The 16873-nt window shown below is 34.9% G+C and overlaps 1 protein-coding gene across 1 annotated transcript; it reads right to left on the bottom strand.

Annotated features, from left to right (window-relative positions):
- Window positions 1-1605: 1605 nt before the first annotated feature.
- Window positions 1606-13100, bottom strand: LOC145570432 (protein pleiotropic regulatory locus 1-like). The gene is made up of 16 exons (XM_081629507.1): window positions 12722-13100; window positions 12609-12633; window positions 12386-12482; window positions 12200-12269; window positions 11865-11924; window positions 9499-9580; window positions 7934-8026; window positions 6679-6742; window positions 6496-6581; window positions 5644-5745; window positions 5428-5511; window positions 3781-3911; window positions 3549-3626; window positions 3290-3354; window positions 1895-1972; window positions 1606-1803 (listed from the first exon to the last, which is right to left on the bottom strand). The coding sequence occupies exons 1-16, from the start codon at window positions 12853-12855 to the stop codon at window positions 1631-1633; spliced, it is 1422 nt and encodes a 473-aa protein (XP_081485633.1). The 5' UTR covers window positions 12856-13100; the 3' UTR covers window positions 1606-1630.
- Window positions 13101-16873: the final 3773 nt, after the last annotated feature.

Raw genomic sequence — 16873 nt, forward strand, 5'->3', positions numbered from 1 at the left:
AACTGAATTGTATTGATTGGAGCTGAACTGAATTGAACTGTACTGATTAGAGCTAAACTAAACTAAACTAAAGTGAATTGATTAGAGCTGAACTGAAGTGAACTGAAATTAAACTGAAGTGAACAAGCCCTTAGTTATTATGAAACGGAGGGAATATTGTTTTTTTATTTGATCATTTTTCTATGAGAACGTATTATTTTAGAATATTAGTATGGCGTAATTTAGATGAATGGACTCGACTAAACATACAAATTTACTACAAGTATTATTGTGAAACTGAAACTCTCTTTTGTACAAGTCAAAGACAAAACCCTTTTTAATAAAATTGCAAGTAGCTTTGCTTGAAAATTATGTGGGCTAGTTGGGGAGGTAGAATGTCCTTTCTAAATATTCTAATCCTTTTGCTATGTTGGAGAAGTCAGAAGTAGTGTCCTTACAAATTTAAGCCTTACTAGCCACAATTTCAATACCTCGTATTGATTATTAGATAGATTTGTGAACTTGTTGTGTTTTTCCTTTTTCGCCTATATACTAAATTTGATCAATGAAAATAGCCTTTGCTAACACTCAATTATCGATGAAAATGAGACAAATGAGTGTAACCAAAAATGATATTTTTGCAACCTTACAAATTATAAAAAAATAAAAAGTGAACAACTAATTTGAGACGGGTAGAGTATTTACTTTTAGGTGCATTTTTAAGAAGGGTATAGATTTTACAAGAAGACCAGGCATAACGTGTTGTATAACATATGGTTTGTATAATGTGCATGGATAATGACTCATAATTTCTTTATTTGAAAGAGTATGCAACAATTTACTGAAGCTTTCGTGTGGCATATTTCTGTACTATGATTACATAGCAGCGCTTCAGTATGTTGTGTGTATGCATGTACCTTAAGGACTTTGCATATGAAATAAAACCCATAATACGAATACAAGTCCTTCGGGCTGATCTCACACTTCAATCCAATCAATACTCCGATCAAAATACATGCATGCATGATTAGCCAAGTCCTGGTGTGGTGCAGATTGATGATTTATGTCAATTACATGAGTTGATCTGCCTTAAGCTTCAAAGTCATTCAACGGGTTAACAAATGCATGGAAGAATAACCAAATCCAATAACAAGTGGTTTAAATTTACATCTGTCTGCCGGTGTGTGAGATCAAGATTGAACATCATATTCCTTCTTCAGTAACATGTACTCAATCAGAAAGATCACTAATTAGAAATCACATTGCATTACTGGAGGGAAAAATCTATGTACTAGCTATTCATAATTATCAATGAAGTCATACGTTGCATCTTGTATTACACAGGTAAAAACCAGCTAAAGAGAGGCAGGAAAATATGAAAATGTCTGCAAATATCCAAGTGTCTCATCTCTCCTGATTCTACAAGGCGAGAAAATTCTAGAAAGCATGAAACTTGCATATTACCGTCAATTCAGCTTTTGATGTAAAAGGAACTCACAAAAATAATTCCCCTCCAACCTACCCTATTTGGCATATTGGCTTCCCTTACCCATCTAACAATAACTTCAACAATCATCCACAATAAGCTATGAAGTATAAAACTTACAGATGTCCTAATGATTCAAGTTTGAGTATATAGCAGTCACTGCAATCAGAATCGTCTAATGTCTTTAGGTGGCTTGAAGTTGAGAGGATGGGTTTCAGGGGTAGCAGTCTCATCCTCTTTCCACATTTTGATAGTCTTGTCAGCTTCACAAGTTACCATCCTTGAACCAGTGAGATCATAGGAGAGTGCATAGATACCAGCCTCGCTGTCCAGTGAACCTGCAGCAGCAGAAACACATACTTAGATCTTAGTCCTTAATTTACGAGCTCAATACCACAACAAAAGGCAAATACAGATACTATAACATACCAGGTTGCACAATAGTTTGAGCTTGCTGAAAATTATGACCACTTGTCCAGTCCCAAAACCAAAGGCTACCATTATCACCTAAAATAAAACAAAAAAATGTTAGCAGTTAATATAAAAAAGAGTTATTTGCAAATGACCTCATGCAACAGAGATAAAAATTAAGCAATCAGTGCAAAAGGACAAAGAGCCAATTACGTTCTTGAAATACACAGTATTCTCACATGTTCCAATTCATCAAATTATTATTCAACTCACAAATCTTTTATGAATTCAAGTTTTATAGTCCCCTGTGATAATTCTGTAAGGTTCATATTTTCCTAATTGTAGTACTGCTGTACTGTGACTACTGCCTCTGTTCCTTTTTACGAGTACAAGGCATGCTGAACACTTTTGTGTATATTAAAATTTCAGATCAGTTTTTGTTAAAATTGCATTGGTACTGTATGTTGAGATACAAACATTGTATTCATGATAATATATAACATTTAATCTTCTGTTGATATAATGTAGAACATTTAATGTTACATTTGTACAATAGAGTCAGGGTTGAAACATAAAATTTGGCTAAAATTCCTTATCATCTAGAGAAGGGATTGGTTATTCATAACCACAAGCCCCAAAGGACCAAGTGTAAGCATTAAATACATTGACCAAAATGGCCCTCCCTCCTTTTTCCTGTACTCAGTTTACCCTTTCATCTAAATTCTTAGTTCTATTCATTATTACTTTATTTATTTTTTGGCAACCTTCTATAAACTTTTTATCATTTCCTGCCTCACCTTGCGTAAACCCTTTTCTTTAATTTAAATCAATCCCTCACTATCTATCTCTCTCGTCCCTAAAAGTGATACACAATTAGGTTGTCCCTTTCTAGAGGCTTTAGTTACTAAGTAACTCAAAACTCAAGGGACTATCATGTTGGAATTTAATGACAAAATCACATGCTTCTATATATTTATATGTTTACACATTTCACTTCATAAAATACTAGAACATTGTCCTAAGGGATATGTTTAACATTTCCCAAAAAAAAGAAACTAAGGGAAAAGCTTTTATATTTTAACACCCAAAGATTATAAACCTTATGGGTTTGCATTTCCCGAAAAACAGTAGTTTTTGAAGAACTCGAAATATTTCCATACATAAACACATAAACTAGTAAACATAATTACATAATTATGTAGCCTACAACCTAATGCAATGCATTCCTTTACTTTTGAATCATGAAAGTGATCCTATGCTTTATAAACCATACAATACAGACATCACAGAGGATTTAAAGCAGAGAGACAATATTAACTCAATTAATGATCATCATATTTGATCAAACACATGGCTAAGGATCAATCAGGGAAATTTGAAGCAATTTTTGAACAAACAAAGTGAAAAACAAACCTGCTGTAGCCAAGACTCCTTCCTCATTGACAGCCATTGCATTGATAATTGTTTTTTGCTGAGACCTGTCCAAAAGAGATGGAAAAATACAAAACGTATTATTAGATGACAGACTTCTCACAAATACAGCCACCCAATTACCAAATTCTGGCCAAAATGATTACAGCCATACACTTTATGCCAAGTTTGAAATGACAAGATAGGGACAATACAAATATCATAATTTCAGGGTATGCATTCTAGAAGTCCCAGGACTTACAGCATGTTATGCATAAACTCTCCTTTTGGGAGGGTAAACTTCTTTATGTTGTCAGCAGAGGCAGATGCAAACATATTCCTGCAATGCCACAGAGCATAGCAAGGTTAAAGAAGTAAACAAAAAACAGAAAATCATGTTCAATTATCCACGAGATAATGAAGACCCAAGCATTACAGCAAAAAGAAATAGATACTTTAAGAGGGTAATAATGAAACAAATATTAGCAACGCACTCTTTAGGATGCAACGCCATTGCTCGTACAGACTTCTTATGATGCGTGAGTGTTGTCATTGTTTTTCCTGCATGTCTCAAGTCCCAGAATTTTATGGTTGAATCATGTGAACCCGTCACCACTTGAGGATCCTAGCAAAAAGAACTTAATAAGATTCAAATAGCAATATAAGCCTTAAAAAATCTGAAGGGAATGTAACAACCAAAGGGGGAAACTTACACTATGTTTGGATGACCATAGTGAAAGGGAAAGGGAGGGGAAGGAAAAAGAGGGAAGAGAAAGGGAGGTGAGGGGAGGGAAAGGAGAGAGTGACCTTTCATTTTCCTTCCAATCTCCAATAATGGAGGGATTTGGTTTAGGAAAATGGATCCCTCCATTTTCTTTCCCTTCCTTTTCCTATGCCAGTAGGGGAATAGCTTAAACTTAAGTTTTGTCTGTTAACTAAATCCCAGTTAAAAGATCAACAATGAGCAGAATTATTTAAAATAAAAATGAGTCAAGGATCTGGTAAAAATTTGATAGGTTGCCAATTATTGGCTAACAGCCTAACTTATCGCAATTGTCAGGCTAAGTTTGATGAATTGTGAAATGTAGAGTTTCAGGGTTGGTTTGGACATTCCTGGAGCTGAGTATTCTTTTGTCGGACTAAGTTACCAAACAAAAAAAATTATGCTATTACCTGCATTGTTGCTCACTTGTTCCAAAGTATGACTACCCAGATTATACTATTAAAAAAAAAAAAAAAAAATAATTCTACTAGAATTGACTGTAAGGGTGAATTAAGCATTTCAGAGACTTTCATGATACAGGACTTCCTTCACGTCCCCATAAACTCAACATTGTCCACAAAACCTAAGTCATCAATAATAAAGCCATAGCACATTTTTCTAACTGTAAAGTCCAACTTGTAGAACTCGTAGTGTGATAGTGATATACCTAAACTTCGCCAGAAACCTCAAGAATCAAAATAGTAATAAACAGGCGGGATGTCTTGCCAGGAACATTACTACCAATGAGAAAACTTGATATGGATCTCACTCATTTCAGTCACAGCTAAAAGACCCAGGAAGATGAAGCACACAGAGTTTACATATATCAGAAGCCAGAAGGCTGTGCTTACAGATTCCTTATCTCATTTTGCTTTTCTGGTTATTCTGCCCTTCCTCTTCTGAACCTCTCTCAAACACTTGCATCATATCCACTGTTGCATAAGAGGGAAATAACCCAAACTCACACATTGAAGGCACTAGGACAGTGGAACCAGGTTTTTTCCATACAGGTTTACACGGAGGGTCAGGACATAGAGACGAGGAAAGTGATAAAACTACCAATTCAGGCAAATTTGTTAGCAAGGAAAGAAGTCAAATTGATATTGTTACTCCCACTGTCCCTCAGGAGAGAAAAAAAAAATTCACTGTCTCATTAGACCTTCCACATTTAATTTCTTTGATAAAATAACAAAACGCTTATCACCTAAAACTATCTTCCATGTTAAATGTTAAAACTAATATGGGAGTATTGGGATAGAGTATATCAACAGTGTGCCTAAGGTGCAAGACAGCTTAAACAAAAATGTACAAAGTACAGCATTTTCATCTGAAATGGAGAGACGAGTGAACCACTATTCATTCAAAGAAGCTAACATACCGTTGGTCGAGTGAACACAGAACAGACAGTGTTTTCATGCCCTGACAAAGCAAAGATTTGTGTTTTGCTACGAATGTCCCAAACCTGAAAATTAGAAGGAATAAAAATCATTCAAACATATAACTTTGGAGCATTATCCACAATCATAGCTTAGAAGTTGCATTACAAAAAACACAAAAACAAATTTTTAAAAAAAAAAAACAAAAAGAGACATACCCGGCAAACTGAATCACGGCCTCCGGTAAGCAATACATCAAGAGTGGGATGAAGAGCCAAGCAGTAAACTCCACTTAAGTGGCCATGATAAGAGCGAATGACCTGAACGAAATAGCATTAGCAAGGTACAATTGCCAGAAAACAAGAGTATGATAGTTTTTAAGAGAATATCTTCTTTTCTCAATTGTAGGGTTTAGACAGCAGCCACAGACAATTCCTATCCAACAGGCAACACCATTCTATGTACAGTGAATAAAGTTTAATACCCTCGTACAAAGTTTATAGGTAGCATGAATAAAAGGTCCATATGTTTAGCATCTATGCATATAAAGTTTATATTATTCTCATAACAGCCTATGTTCCTGAAAAAATGACATACACAACACATAGTGTCCACAATAAAGAGTAAGAAATCTAATCGCTGAGTACTAATGCATCTAAAAGGAATTTTTTTATTATTTATTTATTTAATTATTACCAATCAGAACTGTATAGTACTCTGTAACAAAGGATATTTCCAGCATTCGGTCTTTTACAAGATAGAAGGTGACTTACTCGGGGGCACCTTAATACAACAGAAACTCATATATAGCAAGTAGATTCCTGCTCCAAAAAATTCATTACTCTCAAAACCATGCGTTTTTTTTTTTTTTTAATATTGTTATTTTAAAAAGAATCAGATAGGTTTCATCAGTGATAAGTAACATAACAGTAGAAGATGTAAATTAACATCAAACTAGAAAAAAGAAGGGGGAAACCCATGAAAACAAGAAATGAGGTTAATATACAGCTAAATATACAGCATATAGAGGCTAAACCAGATCCAACTATTGGATCAGATATCAGCTTTACCTTATTCTGCTCAAGATCCCAGCACTTCACCATTTTATCATCACCAGCAGAGAACATATAGGTATGCCTCTGGCTAACAGCAAGCCCTGGAAGAAAAGGTATATAATTAAATGTATTAATTACATAACAGACATTAAATGCTGTAGCAATTCAATTCTACCATCTAACTCCTATGATACTAACCTCTAACTTGTTCAATATGTCCAGTAAGAGTAAGTTTCAATCGCCCACTTGCTACATCCCAAATCTAAATCAATAAAGAAAGCTTGTCAGCAATGATCTTATACTTTAGTTTACAAATGAATACTCACAATTCTACCACCAACTGCCATCTATCACAGTTTTCAATAAGTTTGACCATCCTTTCAGTTTTGAAACACACAGTATGACTGTCCATATAAGATTATAAGATAATTTTGGTATCAAAGATATACATGCTGTTTGAGACTTATTTCTTTGGTCAAGCCTTCTTCGGACGTCGAGGGTGTTTAAACCACTCACAGTAATTCAGAACCAGCCAAGCCCTCTTGGAGACTAGTCCACCCGACAGACACATACACACATCAATTCAATATATAATTCAACTGTTTTTATTTTAACACAAACTGCTATTTGGTGTACAGAGTATGTAATCCTGATAGTTTGCATATAAGCATTTTAGTAAGAAGGATAAGCAGCTTGCACTCATATTTACTCATTATATTCAGACAATTCAGTACAATAGCATAAAATCTTGTACCCCATAATGATGTGTAATACGCTAATATATATATCTTTTAATTGCTTTACTAAAGGCATTCTGTTACATCACAGTAATCATATAGAATGTAGTTTTGGGGTGTGTACTTCCTGTGTGTGTGCGTGTGTGTGTGGCGAGTGTGCATCCTCCTAGTTTGAGGTGACAAATCACTTATATTGCAAAAGAAAATATTTAACAGAAGTTAGGGATAAAAGTGCATTGACATTAATAATCAATTATAGAACAGCAACAGCTTTTATGCAATCATATCTTAGTTCGCTCGAAACTATTAATCCTGTTTAATGTATGTTAGAGTATACCTAAACCAGCATAGTCCAATTTTTCACTACTAAGGGTCATCATAGTACACCTTGCACTGCTCATTCAGCACCCATTTAAAAATTTTAATTTGACAGCCTACAACGGAAACAGCCAAACCACAATCCTCACAATTTCTTTACACATAATTTTCTTTAATAGAATGGACTAACTCTTATCTTTCAGATTTAACCACCCCATTAGATTACAACTTGTGACAATATTTGTTTAGTAATGATACATGGCTTCAGGATTTATAAATTGCTTTTTTCTTCCGAGTTTCGCAGACAACATAAAGTCCACATCAGTCAAAAGTTCAAAACACATCCAGATAATAGAATTCCTTTCCAAAATGATGAGAGAATATATTATTTACTAAACCTTAATAGTACGATCAGCTGAACCCGTGCAAAACCAACTGTTACTTGGATCAAAGGCAACCGATCTCACCCATCCCAAGTGGCCACTAATGACCTGCACAGATGAGAAGAGAATACGTTATTATTTGCTACAAAAAATAACATAGAAAGCTGAATTATACTATTACACCTTGATAATGAGCCACTAATTTAGAAGATTATACTAGGTTTTTTTTTTATTATTTTTTTAATTCATCCACGGATTTACTCATGTACTCATGTTTGAAGTCCTAGAGGAGTAACAAGTGAGGATTTGATATTTAAGACACTGGAGCCCAATTACATGTATGGGCTTGACATAACCAACCAATCAAACACCCCCACCCTTTCCATGGAGTAAAACACTAAGAAATAAAATACATATACGAAATACAAAGGCTCAACCCTTCTCTTCCCTACCTGACCACATCATTTCCCCTCACTTGTCAACCAATGCCCCTCTCTCCCAAGACCACTTCCATAGTCCCATTACCAACTTCTCAAAAACTGTAGGGCCTCCCCCTCCCTTCCCAAAACCCACACCACCACACCTCCTTATCCAACCTAACCACTATTAACCTCACCCCACCACTCTTCCTTTCCACTAGGAGTTATCTCCCCATCCATCTTCCTAAGCCATGCATGCCTCCGTCAGATTGTCCCTTCATAACTTGTGTAAAGAGAGAAATGAATTAATAAAGGCCAAAATCTGGGGCATTTTAATGGTTGGATTTGATCAACAAGGATCCAAGTCTGACCTCCAATAAATTAAGACTAATTAAACATTTCTTCATGGTGAAGGGTGGGCAAGGTATAGAGCAGAAAGTGGGTGACTTTAAACTAAAAAGTTAGTTACCACTTAAAAAGCACTTCTGTGCATCTGCTCTGCCTTAGATTTCTTTATAACTGTGGTTGATGGAAGAAAATATAGGGAGCTTGTTCATAAATATAACCATTGACAACCTTTTAACCCACTTCTTTTGTCACCACCAACCAGCACTATCGTCGCCAGTTGTCCTTTTCTCCATAGTTATTCAACAAACCATCATCTGTACAACTCTTTACCCTACTCCAATATACCCTACTGATATGTGATACTAATTTCAGTACTTTCCCCTTCCCTTCAGCCCATTCTTGCTTCTTATATGGTTCCCCATGAATTTGAAAGAAAGTGTGCCCTCTCCTTAAGAAATCAGAAAATACTAGTATCAGGTACTTATAGCTCCAAATACTGCACTAGTGTTTTTTTGTTCTGTATTGTTCTTTTAAACAGGCAAAGGAATTAAAAGCAGAGAAGTAAACACGTGAACGAAAGATGCAGATAAAACCGTTCTTACATCAATTTGAACAAATGCAATCAGATCAAGAAAATAATTAAATTAATAAATCCAAGATATGAACAAGGCAAAGCCCTTTCTACCCAAAAAAAGGAACAAGGCAAAGCTAAACAGACCTTACTCATAGCGACTGCAATTGAAATCAACTTGTGAAACTTACAGCATAATGCAAATCTAGATAAAAGAGAACAAAAAAATAAATTTTTCTCACTCTGTAGTTCTTCCATGGAGCCCGCCACTTAGGCCTTGGCCATCTACTTGGAATTCTCTCCATAAGCGCGGACGTAGAAAACCTTAAATTGCCATACACAAGGTAAAATCCAAAATAGGTAAGCAGAGAAATTATCTAAAAAGACCAGCATTGAAAATCAATTACGAAACAATTCCCCCCTCCATTAAGTGCAATTTATATTTGCATTACATAAGAGCTAATCAGCCAAGAAATGTCAAGGTTGACTGGGTTATAACTTATAAGGTCCAGTTACACACAAGTATTTGTCCATATTAAGTCTGTCACATTAAGTACTTCATTAACTAAAGATTATGCATCGAGTTGTACATGTAGCACTTGTACAATAGTCAAAATTCATTAACCGTGATACTAACCATGATTACTGGTTAACATGAATAAATTTTAAAGTAAACAGACCATTTTAGCCTTTCCCAAATAGACTCCCCACTTCCTTTTTGGTATACTCCAAATATTAGTCACTTCCTCAGCGCCTTAATAGTCTTCCGATGTTTCCATTATGGCCTATCCAAAATAGACTCCCCAGTCCCCACTTCCTCTTTGGTATGGGCAGTTATAAGATAAAGGAAAATATCCTGACCCCTCAGATTTGGCATAATTATAAAAATTCCTCTTTTGTTTAAAATTTCTCAAATACCCCTTAAGATTTTTTTGAATATTTTTTTAAAATCTATTTTTTTTGATATTTTTTTAAATCGAAGTTAACTTTTTTTTGAATATTTTTTAATACCTAGTTTCCTTCTTCCTCCTCCATCAAACCTCATTCTCTTTCTCCTCATTAGAACATTGCTTCTTCTGGGTCTTTAATGTATTCAACTCTCCCCCCACCCCCTAGAAAAATAAAATTCATAATCCGCTTCTCAATCCTCCTCATTCTTATTATCCTATTATGATTCAAAACTCACAAATTTATATACAAATATAACAGATGATATAATTAAAAATATCATCATCATCCATGGTTGACATTTGACCTCTCAACTTCCCTAATTCTTCCTATAATATTAGTCAAATACTCAAATTTTTCTCATCTTTCATTATCATCATCATCAACTATAGCCTTTGCAAAGTAATGAGTGTCGCATTTCATTTATGTGAAAACAAAGGAGAGAGACTGAGAGAAGAAGGTTTGATGGAGGAAGAGCAAAGGAAAATGAATTTCCATGAACTTTTATATAAAATAAAAATATACACCGTTCACTTTCCATCCAAAGTAAGAGTATTTTGATCAATGCGTCAAACCCCCAAGCTTGAAGGGTACCTCAGGAGATATCCCTAAAATGAATATGCCCTTACCTCGGAGAATTATGACAAACTTGAAGGGTACCTCAGGAGATATCCCTAAAATAAATAGGCCCTTACCTACTTATTTTTTCAAAAGAAAACAGTACTATTGTTGTTAGCTGAGAAACTAATATACATGCAAACGAGGACAAATGGATGATGCTTGAAATCCCTGCTGTCTTAGCCCATAATGTCACCAAATAGGATCTAACACCTGTGTCAGTATCATATGAATATGAACCATTTTACCTAGAGCGGGTATAGCCAAGAACCCCTTGTGAATGCACCCAATTTGTGGCAACCCATTTATTCTCCTGATGACTTAATGCCAAAGGAGTTAAGGGACATGAAAGCACACAAAAACACCACAACTAAACCCAAAGCATAGCTCATAGTCATTTTCCTACCTCCCAACTCAAATGATGATCTTTCCTATAGCTGATAGAGCTTAACCACAAAACTTTCCATCACCAAGCAGGAGCCGGAGAGATAATAAATAGACATATTGAACATGAATGAATCAAAGTTATCTTCCCACCAAGAGTAAAGAAAACCTTAATTTGCCAATCAAATCTCCTAGATATCTTGAATAAACCTTTCTTTCACACCCCACAATTTCTCTTTCCTTAATCCCACTATATTCTCACCTAATTTCTCTTCCCTAAAATTTAAAAAATATTTCCCTACTAACTTATTCATTATCAAGACTCTAAATTTTAATGACCCATACAAGAAATATCTTAAACCTATATGCTCAAAATGGATAGAATATTAAGAGATGGAAAGTGTAGAAATTGATTAAAAATAACCATTATAAACAAATCTGTTGTCATGCAACATTTTATATTAGCTGAAGGTTTAAGTTTCACAGTCCAAGTGTGGATTCTAACACTAACTCTACAAAAAACACATCCTCAAACTTTGAACTATAAGCAAAGCCAAACAGCAAAAATTCAGTAATAAAAAGTAATTAAACTAACATAGACTCAGAGAGAGAAGATAGATCACATATAAAACAACACAGAAAAAGGTGAGTTACGTACCTTTCAGAAGAACTGGGAGTCGAGATAAGTGCATTGCTTTTACTAGGACCAACTTCAGTCCTGGAAACAAGAAAATGAAGCCAAACACAATATACATCAGAACTATAACAAGACTGACAACTATGAAGTAGATGAAAACATTGCAATTCCAATCTTTCTAATTCAGATAAAAACACCTAGAGGTTATCTTATTATAGTTTTATGACACTTAGAATTGAATCAACAATCCGCTACTCAAAATACTGCAGCTAAAAAAAAATGGATTTGCCACAGGACATACACTTACAATTCCAACCCAACAATTAATTTTAAAGAAAACCAATAAGAGAACATACTGTCTCGACTGAGCAGCTGGAGCTACTACTAGAGCATTATGAGCACCTCCTCTTTGTCCATCTTCCGGAGCTAATTAACCATAAAAACAAGTCAAAAGGGTACTCGTATACAAATCAAATCACTTCAAAAAATAGATAAATAAATAACCAAAATAATACAAGTACATTTTATGGCACAAAAATTACCAGGAAGAGCAAGGGGATCAGATGGAGCAGACGACTTCTGCTTAGCAGGCTGAGGCTGAGCTAATGTAGGTTTAATTCCTCCATATTCTAAACTAATCTGCAAACATTTTCGAAAATCACCCATTATCAGAATCAACATAATCATCAAAACCCACAAATTAAAAGTAACAAAAATTAAAATTAAAAAAGAAATAGAAATTTAAGCGGGTAATGATTGACTAACCTTATGACTCAACCGCATTTTTTTACTGCAATTGAAGAACAATACACAAAATCAAAAATTAATTTTTTTTTCCCCCAAAAAATTAGGGTATTGAGCAAGAAGAAAAAGCAAACCTTTCAGAATCGGGAGGAGGGAATTGAGAATGAAGAGGAGGGAAGACATCAAGAGCGCGTTTAATTGATTTGAAAGTGAGCTTCTTCAATGACTGTCGTTCGACTGGTTCCATGGATGCCATTACACCCGGCATTAATGGCGGAATTGGAAAGCAAATCAGGAGAATAAGGGTTTGAAATTGTAGGAGATGATGATAATGGCGGATAGGATGAGTAGCAGCAGTAGTAGCAGTAGCAGTAGCAGGAGCAGCAAGGGGTGTTGGGAATGCAGCGTCAGTGGCGCGCGAAAGGGGTTGCGCTTGCGGAGGTGGTAAGGGAAACAGGTCGAGGCAGTGAGAATGAGGTGAGGACACTGCACCAGTTGTACACCCGATTAACAGTCAGTATGGTATTACGATTTACGAGTATCGTATACTCCCTCTGTTTTATATACTCCCTCTTTCTCAAAATAACTTACACGAGTCAACTTTGCACAGATGTTAACAAATTTGATAACTTTATACTATATCTATTTAAAACATATTTTATAATAAATTATGTTTTTAATTATGTTAATAAAAAATTATAGTCAAAGCTGATACAAGCACATAAATAGTGAAAAGGCCAATGTCTCAGTATCGAGAGGGAATATTGCAACATTTTAACTTTCACACATGTCAATGCACAACAAAATTGTTATTTATAAATCTTTTATAAAGTAAATTCGATTGAGAATGAGGTCAAGACAATGACAATGAATGAGGATAATGCACCAGTTGAACACCCAAGTTGATAACCCGTATAAATTGGGGAAGTTTATATCAAGGGCTAGTAACGTCATTTTCTTCCGTTATGAATGTATTTTAAAGTTCAATATGAAATTCTAGTATTTCATTTAAAATTCAGGGTTTGTTGTTGTTTGTTCTTCGTTTGACTTGGTTGTAAATCACCGTTGGGAATTTGTGATCATTTGGTTGGAGGCTCGAGCCAGTTTTGGAAGCCTTAAATTTGGATTTGAAAACATTGACACTTTTGAATCGTTTGCAGTTCATGTAGTTCATATCTTAGTGTCTGTAGTCATCGAATTATATGTAGTTTATACAGCATAGAAGTAGAAGGTTATGTGTGAAATATTGAACTTATATCAATTGAGTGATGTCGTTAAGCCAAAATAGTCACAAAGTTAACGCCATTTGCAGACCTTTATTAGTGCCACCTTACATTACACCACATTATTAATTTTTTAATTGCTGAAAATCATTTTTATTTACAACTATGCCATAAGAAAAGCGTTAATAATATAGACCATCAATGCAACAATAAACAAAATAGACGTGCTTTCCCTCAAAGCTCAAAAAAAAAAACAATAGTAATAGTGCTCACTACTCAGGCATCAGTGTAACTAAACCCTTACCTTCTAAGAAGGGATGGGAAAAGTCACTCTTCAAGTGTAGCACCCATCTTAACAAATATTCTTCTCTGCACCTCTGTAGTTCTTACAGCAACCTTGATTATGATGTCTCTGAATAGCAGATTAGGGGACTTACATCTACTATGTAATTGTGATGTCTCTAAATAGCATGTAGTTCATAGGATGTTTGCTTGATTCAATCACTCCAAGTTAGAGTTGTCACCCGACCTAATAACCCCCGAAATTACTGAGAGAAACACGAATCCGGTCCGAAATCTAACATTCAAGTGACCTAATAACCATGATGCAGAGTTTGATGAGGTGAACTTGGAACAGTTGTTGAAATACAAAGGAACTTAACATTCAAGTGAACTAGAACAAGCATTATTTCAGAATTCAGTCTCAGTTTGCTGCGGGCTATAATGCTCATTTATTTCAGTGTAGGAATGAGAAGGCAATTCTATTATCACATACAATTTCAAATGATTCTGATGTAGGAATTTCAGTTGTTAATTTCATTAATAATTATAGTGCAATTCTACACAACTATACATATAGTAGTCCGGTAGAAAAAAAACAAGCACATTAAATAAAAGATCATTACACAGAAATATCCCATGAAAAATAACATTCTCACAACAAAGTAAAACAACAATAAACTTTAAATTCAAAGGATAGTAAAATAAACATGATTATAAAGTCAAGGAGAGGAGATCCTAGACAATACAAAGACATCTAATAATAATGTTTACACCTTGTGCAATTTTTTCCGAGACAAGTCAACAATGTCTTCACACTTGCCAATTTCTTGCATATCTCTTTCGGCCATGGCCACTCGTGTAGCACCCGGCTGAACCTTCCTCGGTTACAAATAGTGTGCTGCACATCCAAGTACTGTAGATTCTGACAGCAATCCAATATCATTGACAAACCATTCACTGAGATAGAGAACCCAGATATACTCAAATGCTCAAGTAGAGGAAACCCTTCTACAATCGCTAAAGCTGCCTGATCTGACACGCAGCCACTACTAGAAATAGGCTAATTTCCGACGGACCTTTATTTCCGTTGTAAAATTTGAATTTTACGAGGAAATCAAATGTGTCGGAGAAATCCGTCGGAAAAATGAATTTTCGACGGAATACACCTCGAAAATGTTACGACGAAAATAAATTCGGTCGGAAACTAACTTTTCCGACGTAATTTTCCGTTGGAAAATTATTTCCGATGGAATATTCGGTCGGAGAAGTTAGTTTCCGACCGAATTTATTTCCGTCGGAAACTATATTAAAAAAAAAGGGGGTTTTACTTGTCAGCCTCGATTCAGAAAGAGAAAAAAGGGGGAAGAAAGAGAACGAAAGAAAGGGAGAAAGAGAGAGAAAGAGAAAGAGAAAGGGAGAAAACCGCCTCACCATCGCCCACCGTCGAAGTTGCCGCCCCCACCTGCATTCTTCTTCGTGTTTTTTCTCGGCCGCTGGTGGGTAAGTGTACTGAATTTGTTTTTTTTTTTAATTTAAATTTTTTGGTAAACCCTAACCACCACCACCTTGTCAGCAGCCACATCAGCCGACGTTCACAGCAGCTGACGTTCACAGCAGCTGCCGCTCGGTATTTTTCTTTTTTTTTGTTTTTTTTTGTTCAAACCCTAACCACCTTTTCGACTTTCTACAGGTTCCTCCTTTCCTCCATCGTTGTTGCGACCAGAACCACCACCACCTTTATCCTCCCGTCGTTCTGCCGCCAGTAAGTGTTGCTCTATTTTTTTTTTATTTTTTTTAATAAAAATTGACATCATACACCCTAAATTTGGTTTAATTATAATTATTTGTAGTATTTGTACATTTACTTGCTTTGAATCTCAATACAAAGTGCAGATCCAGAGGATAGTGACATTATAAACCCTAAAATTCTTAGTTTAGTTTATATTTGGCATGTTAGTGACTTAGATATATGTTAGTTTATTATTGTTTTTATTTTATATGCTGTTTAGTTTGGTTTACTTTATTATAATAATGTATGATATGTTAGTTTAGTTTGGTTTATTATAATAATGTATGGCATGATATTTTAGTTTAGTTTGGTTTATTTATAATAATGTATGGCATGATATGTTAGTTTAGTTTGATATTTTATTATAATAATGTATGGCATGATATGTTAGTTTAGTTTGGTTTATTATAATAATGTATGGCATGATATGTTAGTTTAGTTTATTATAATAATGTATGGCATGATATGGATAATGAATATTCAATACACTTTGTGACTAATGAATTTATACATATGTGTGAGTTGTGTAGAAGTTGTAATCATGAAACGAACGGAACGTAGCTGAATGTATCACTAGTGGAAAAAAGCCTATTCTTAATGGGCAAAAATAGACTTTTCGTAACGGGCAATGTCCGTTACGTATACGGCCGTTACGGATAAAAATATTATTTGTAACGGGCAAAACAAATGCCCGTTACGGATAACGGGGTTATTCGTAACGGACACCCAAATGCTCGTTACAGATAACGGGGTTATTCGTAACGGACACCCTTTGTAACGGGCTAGATATCTGCCCGATACAAATAATGTATGCCCAAATTTTAAAAAAATAAAATAATAATCCAGCACATGCTTGATAGGGCTTGCACAATCATTCTCAGTTAATTAGAGAAATTTATATAATTGTATTATACATACATTATATACAATAAGCAAATGCCTACAATCTTTATTGCCTAATATCTAAAACTAAAACTATAAAAATATAGAAA

This window comes from Chenopodium album, chromosome 12, assembly GCF_948465745.1.
Source record: "Chenopodium album chromosome 12, dcCheAlbu1.1, whole genome shotgun sequence".
In the NCBI taxonomy this organism is placed as follows: Eukaryota; Viridiplantae; Streptophyta; class Magnoliopsida; order Caryophyllales; family Amaranthaceae; genus Chenopodium; species Chenopodium album.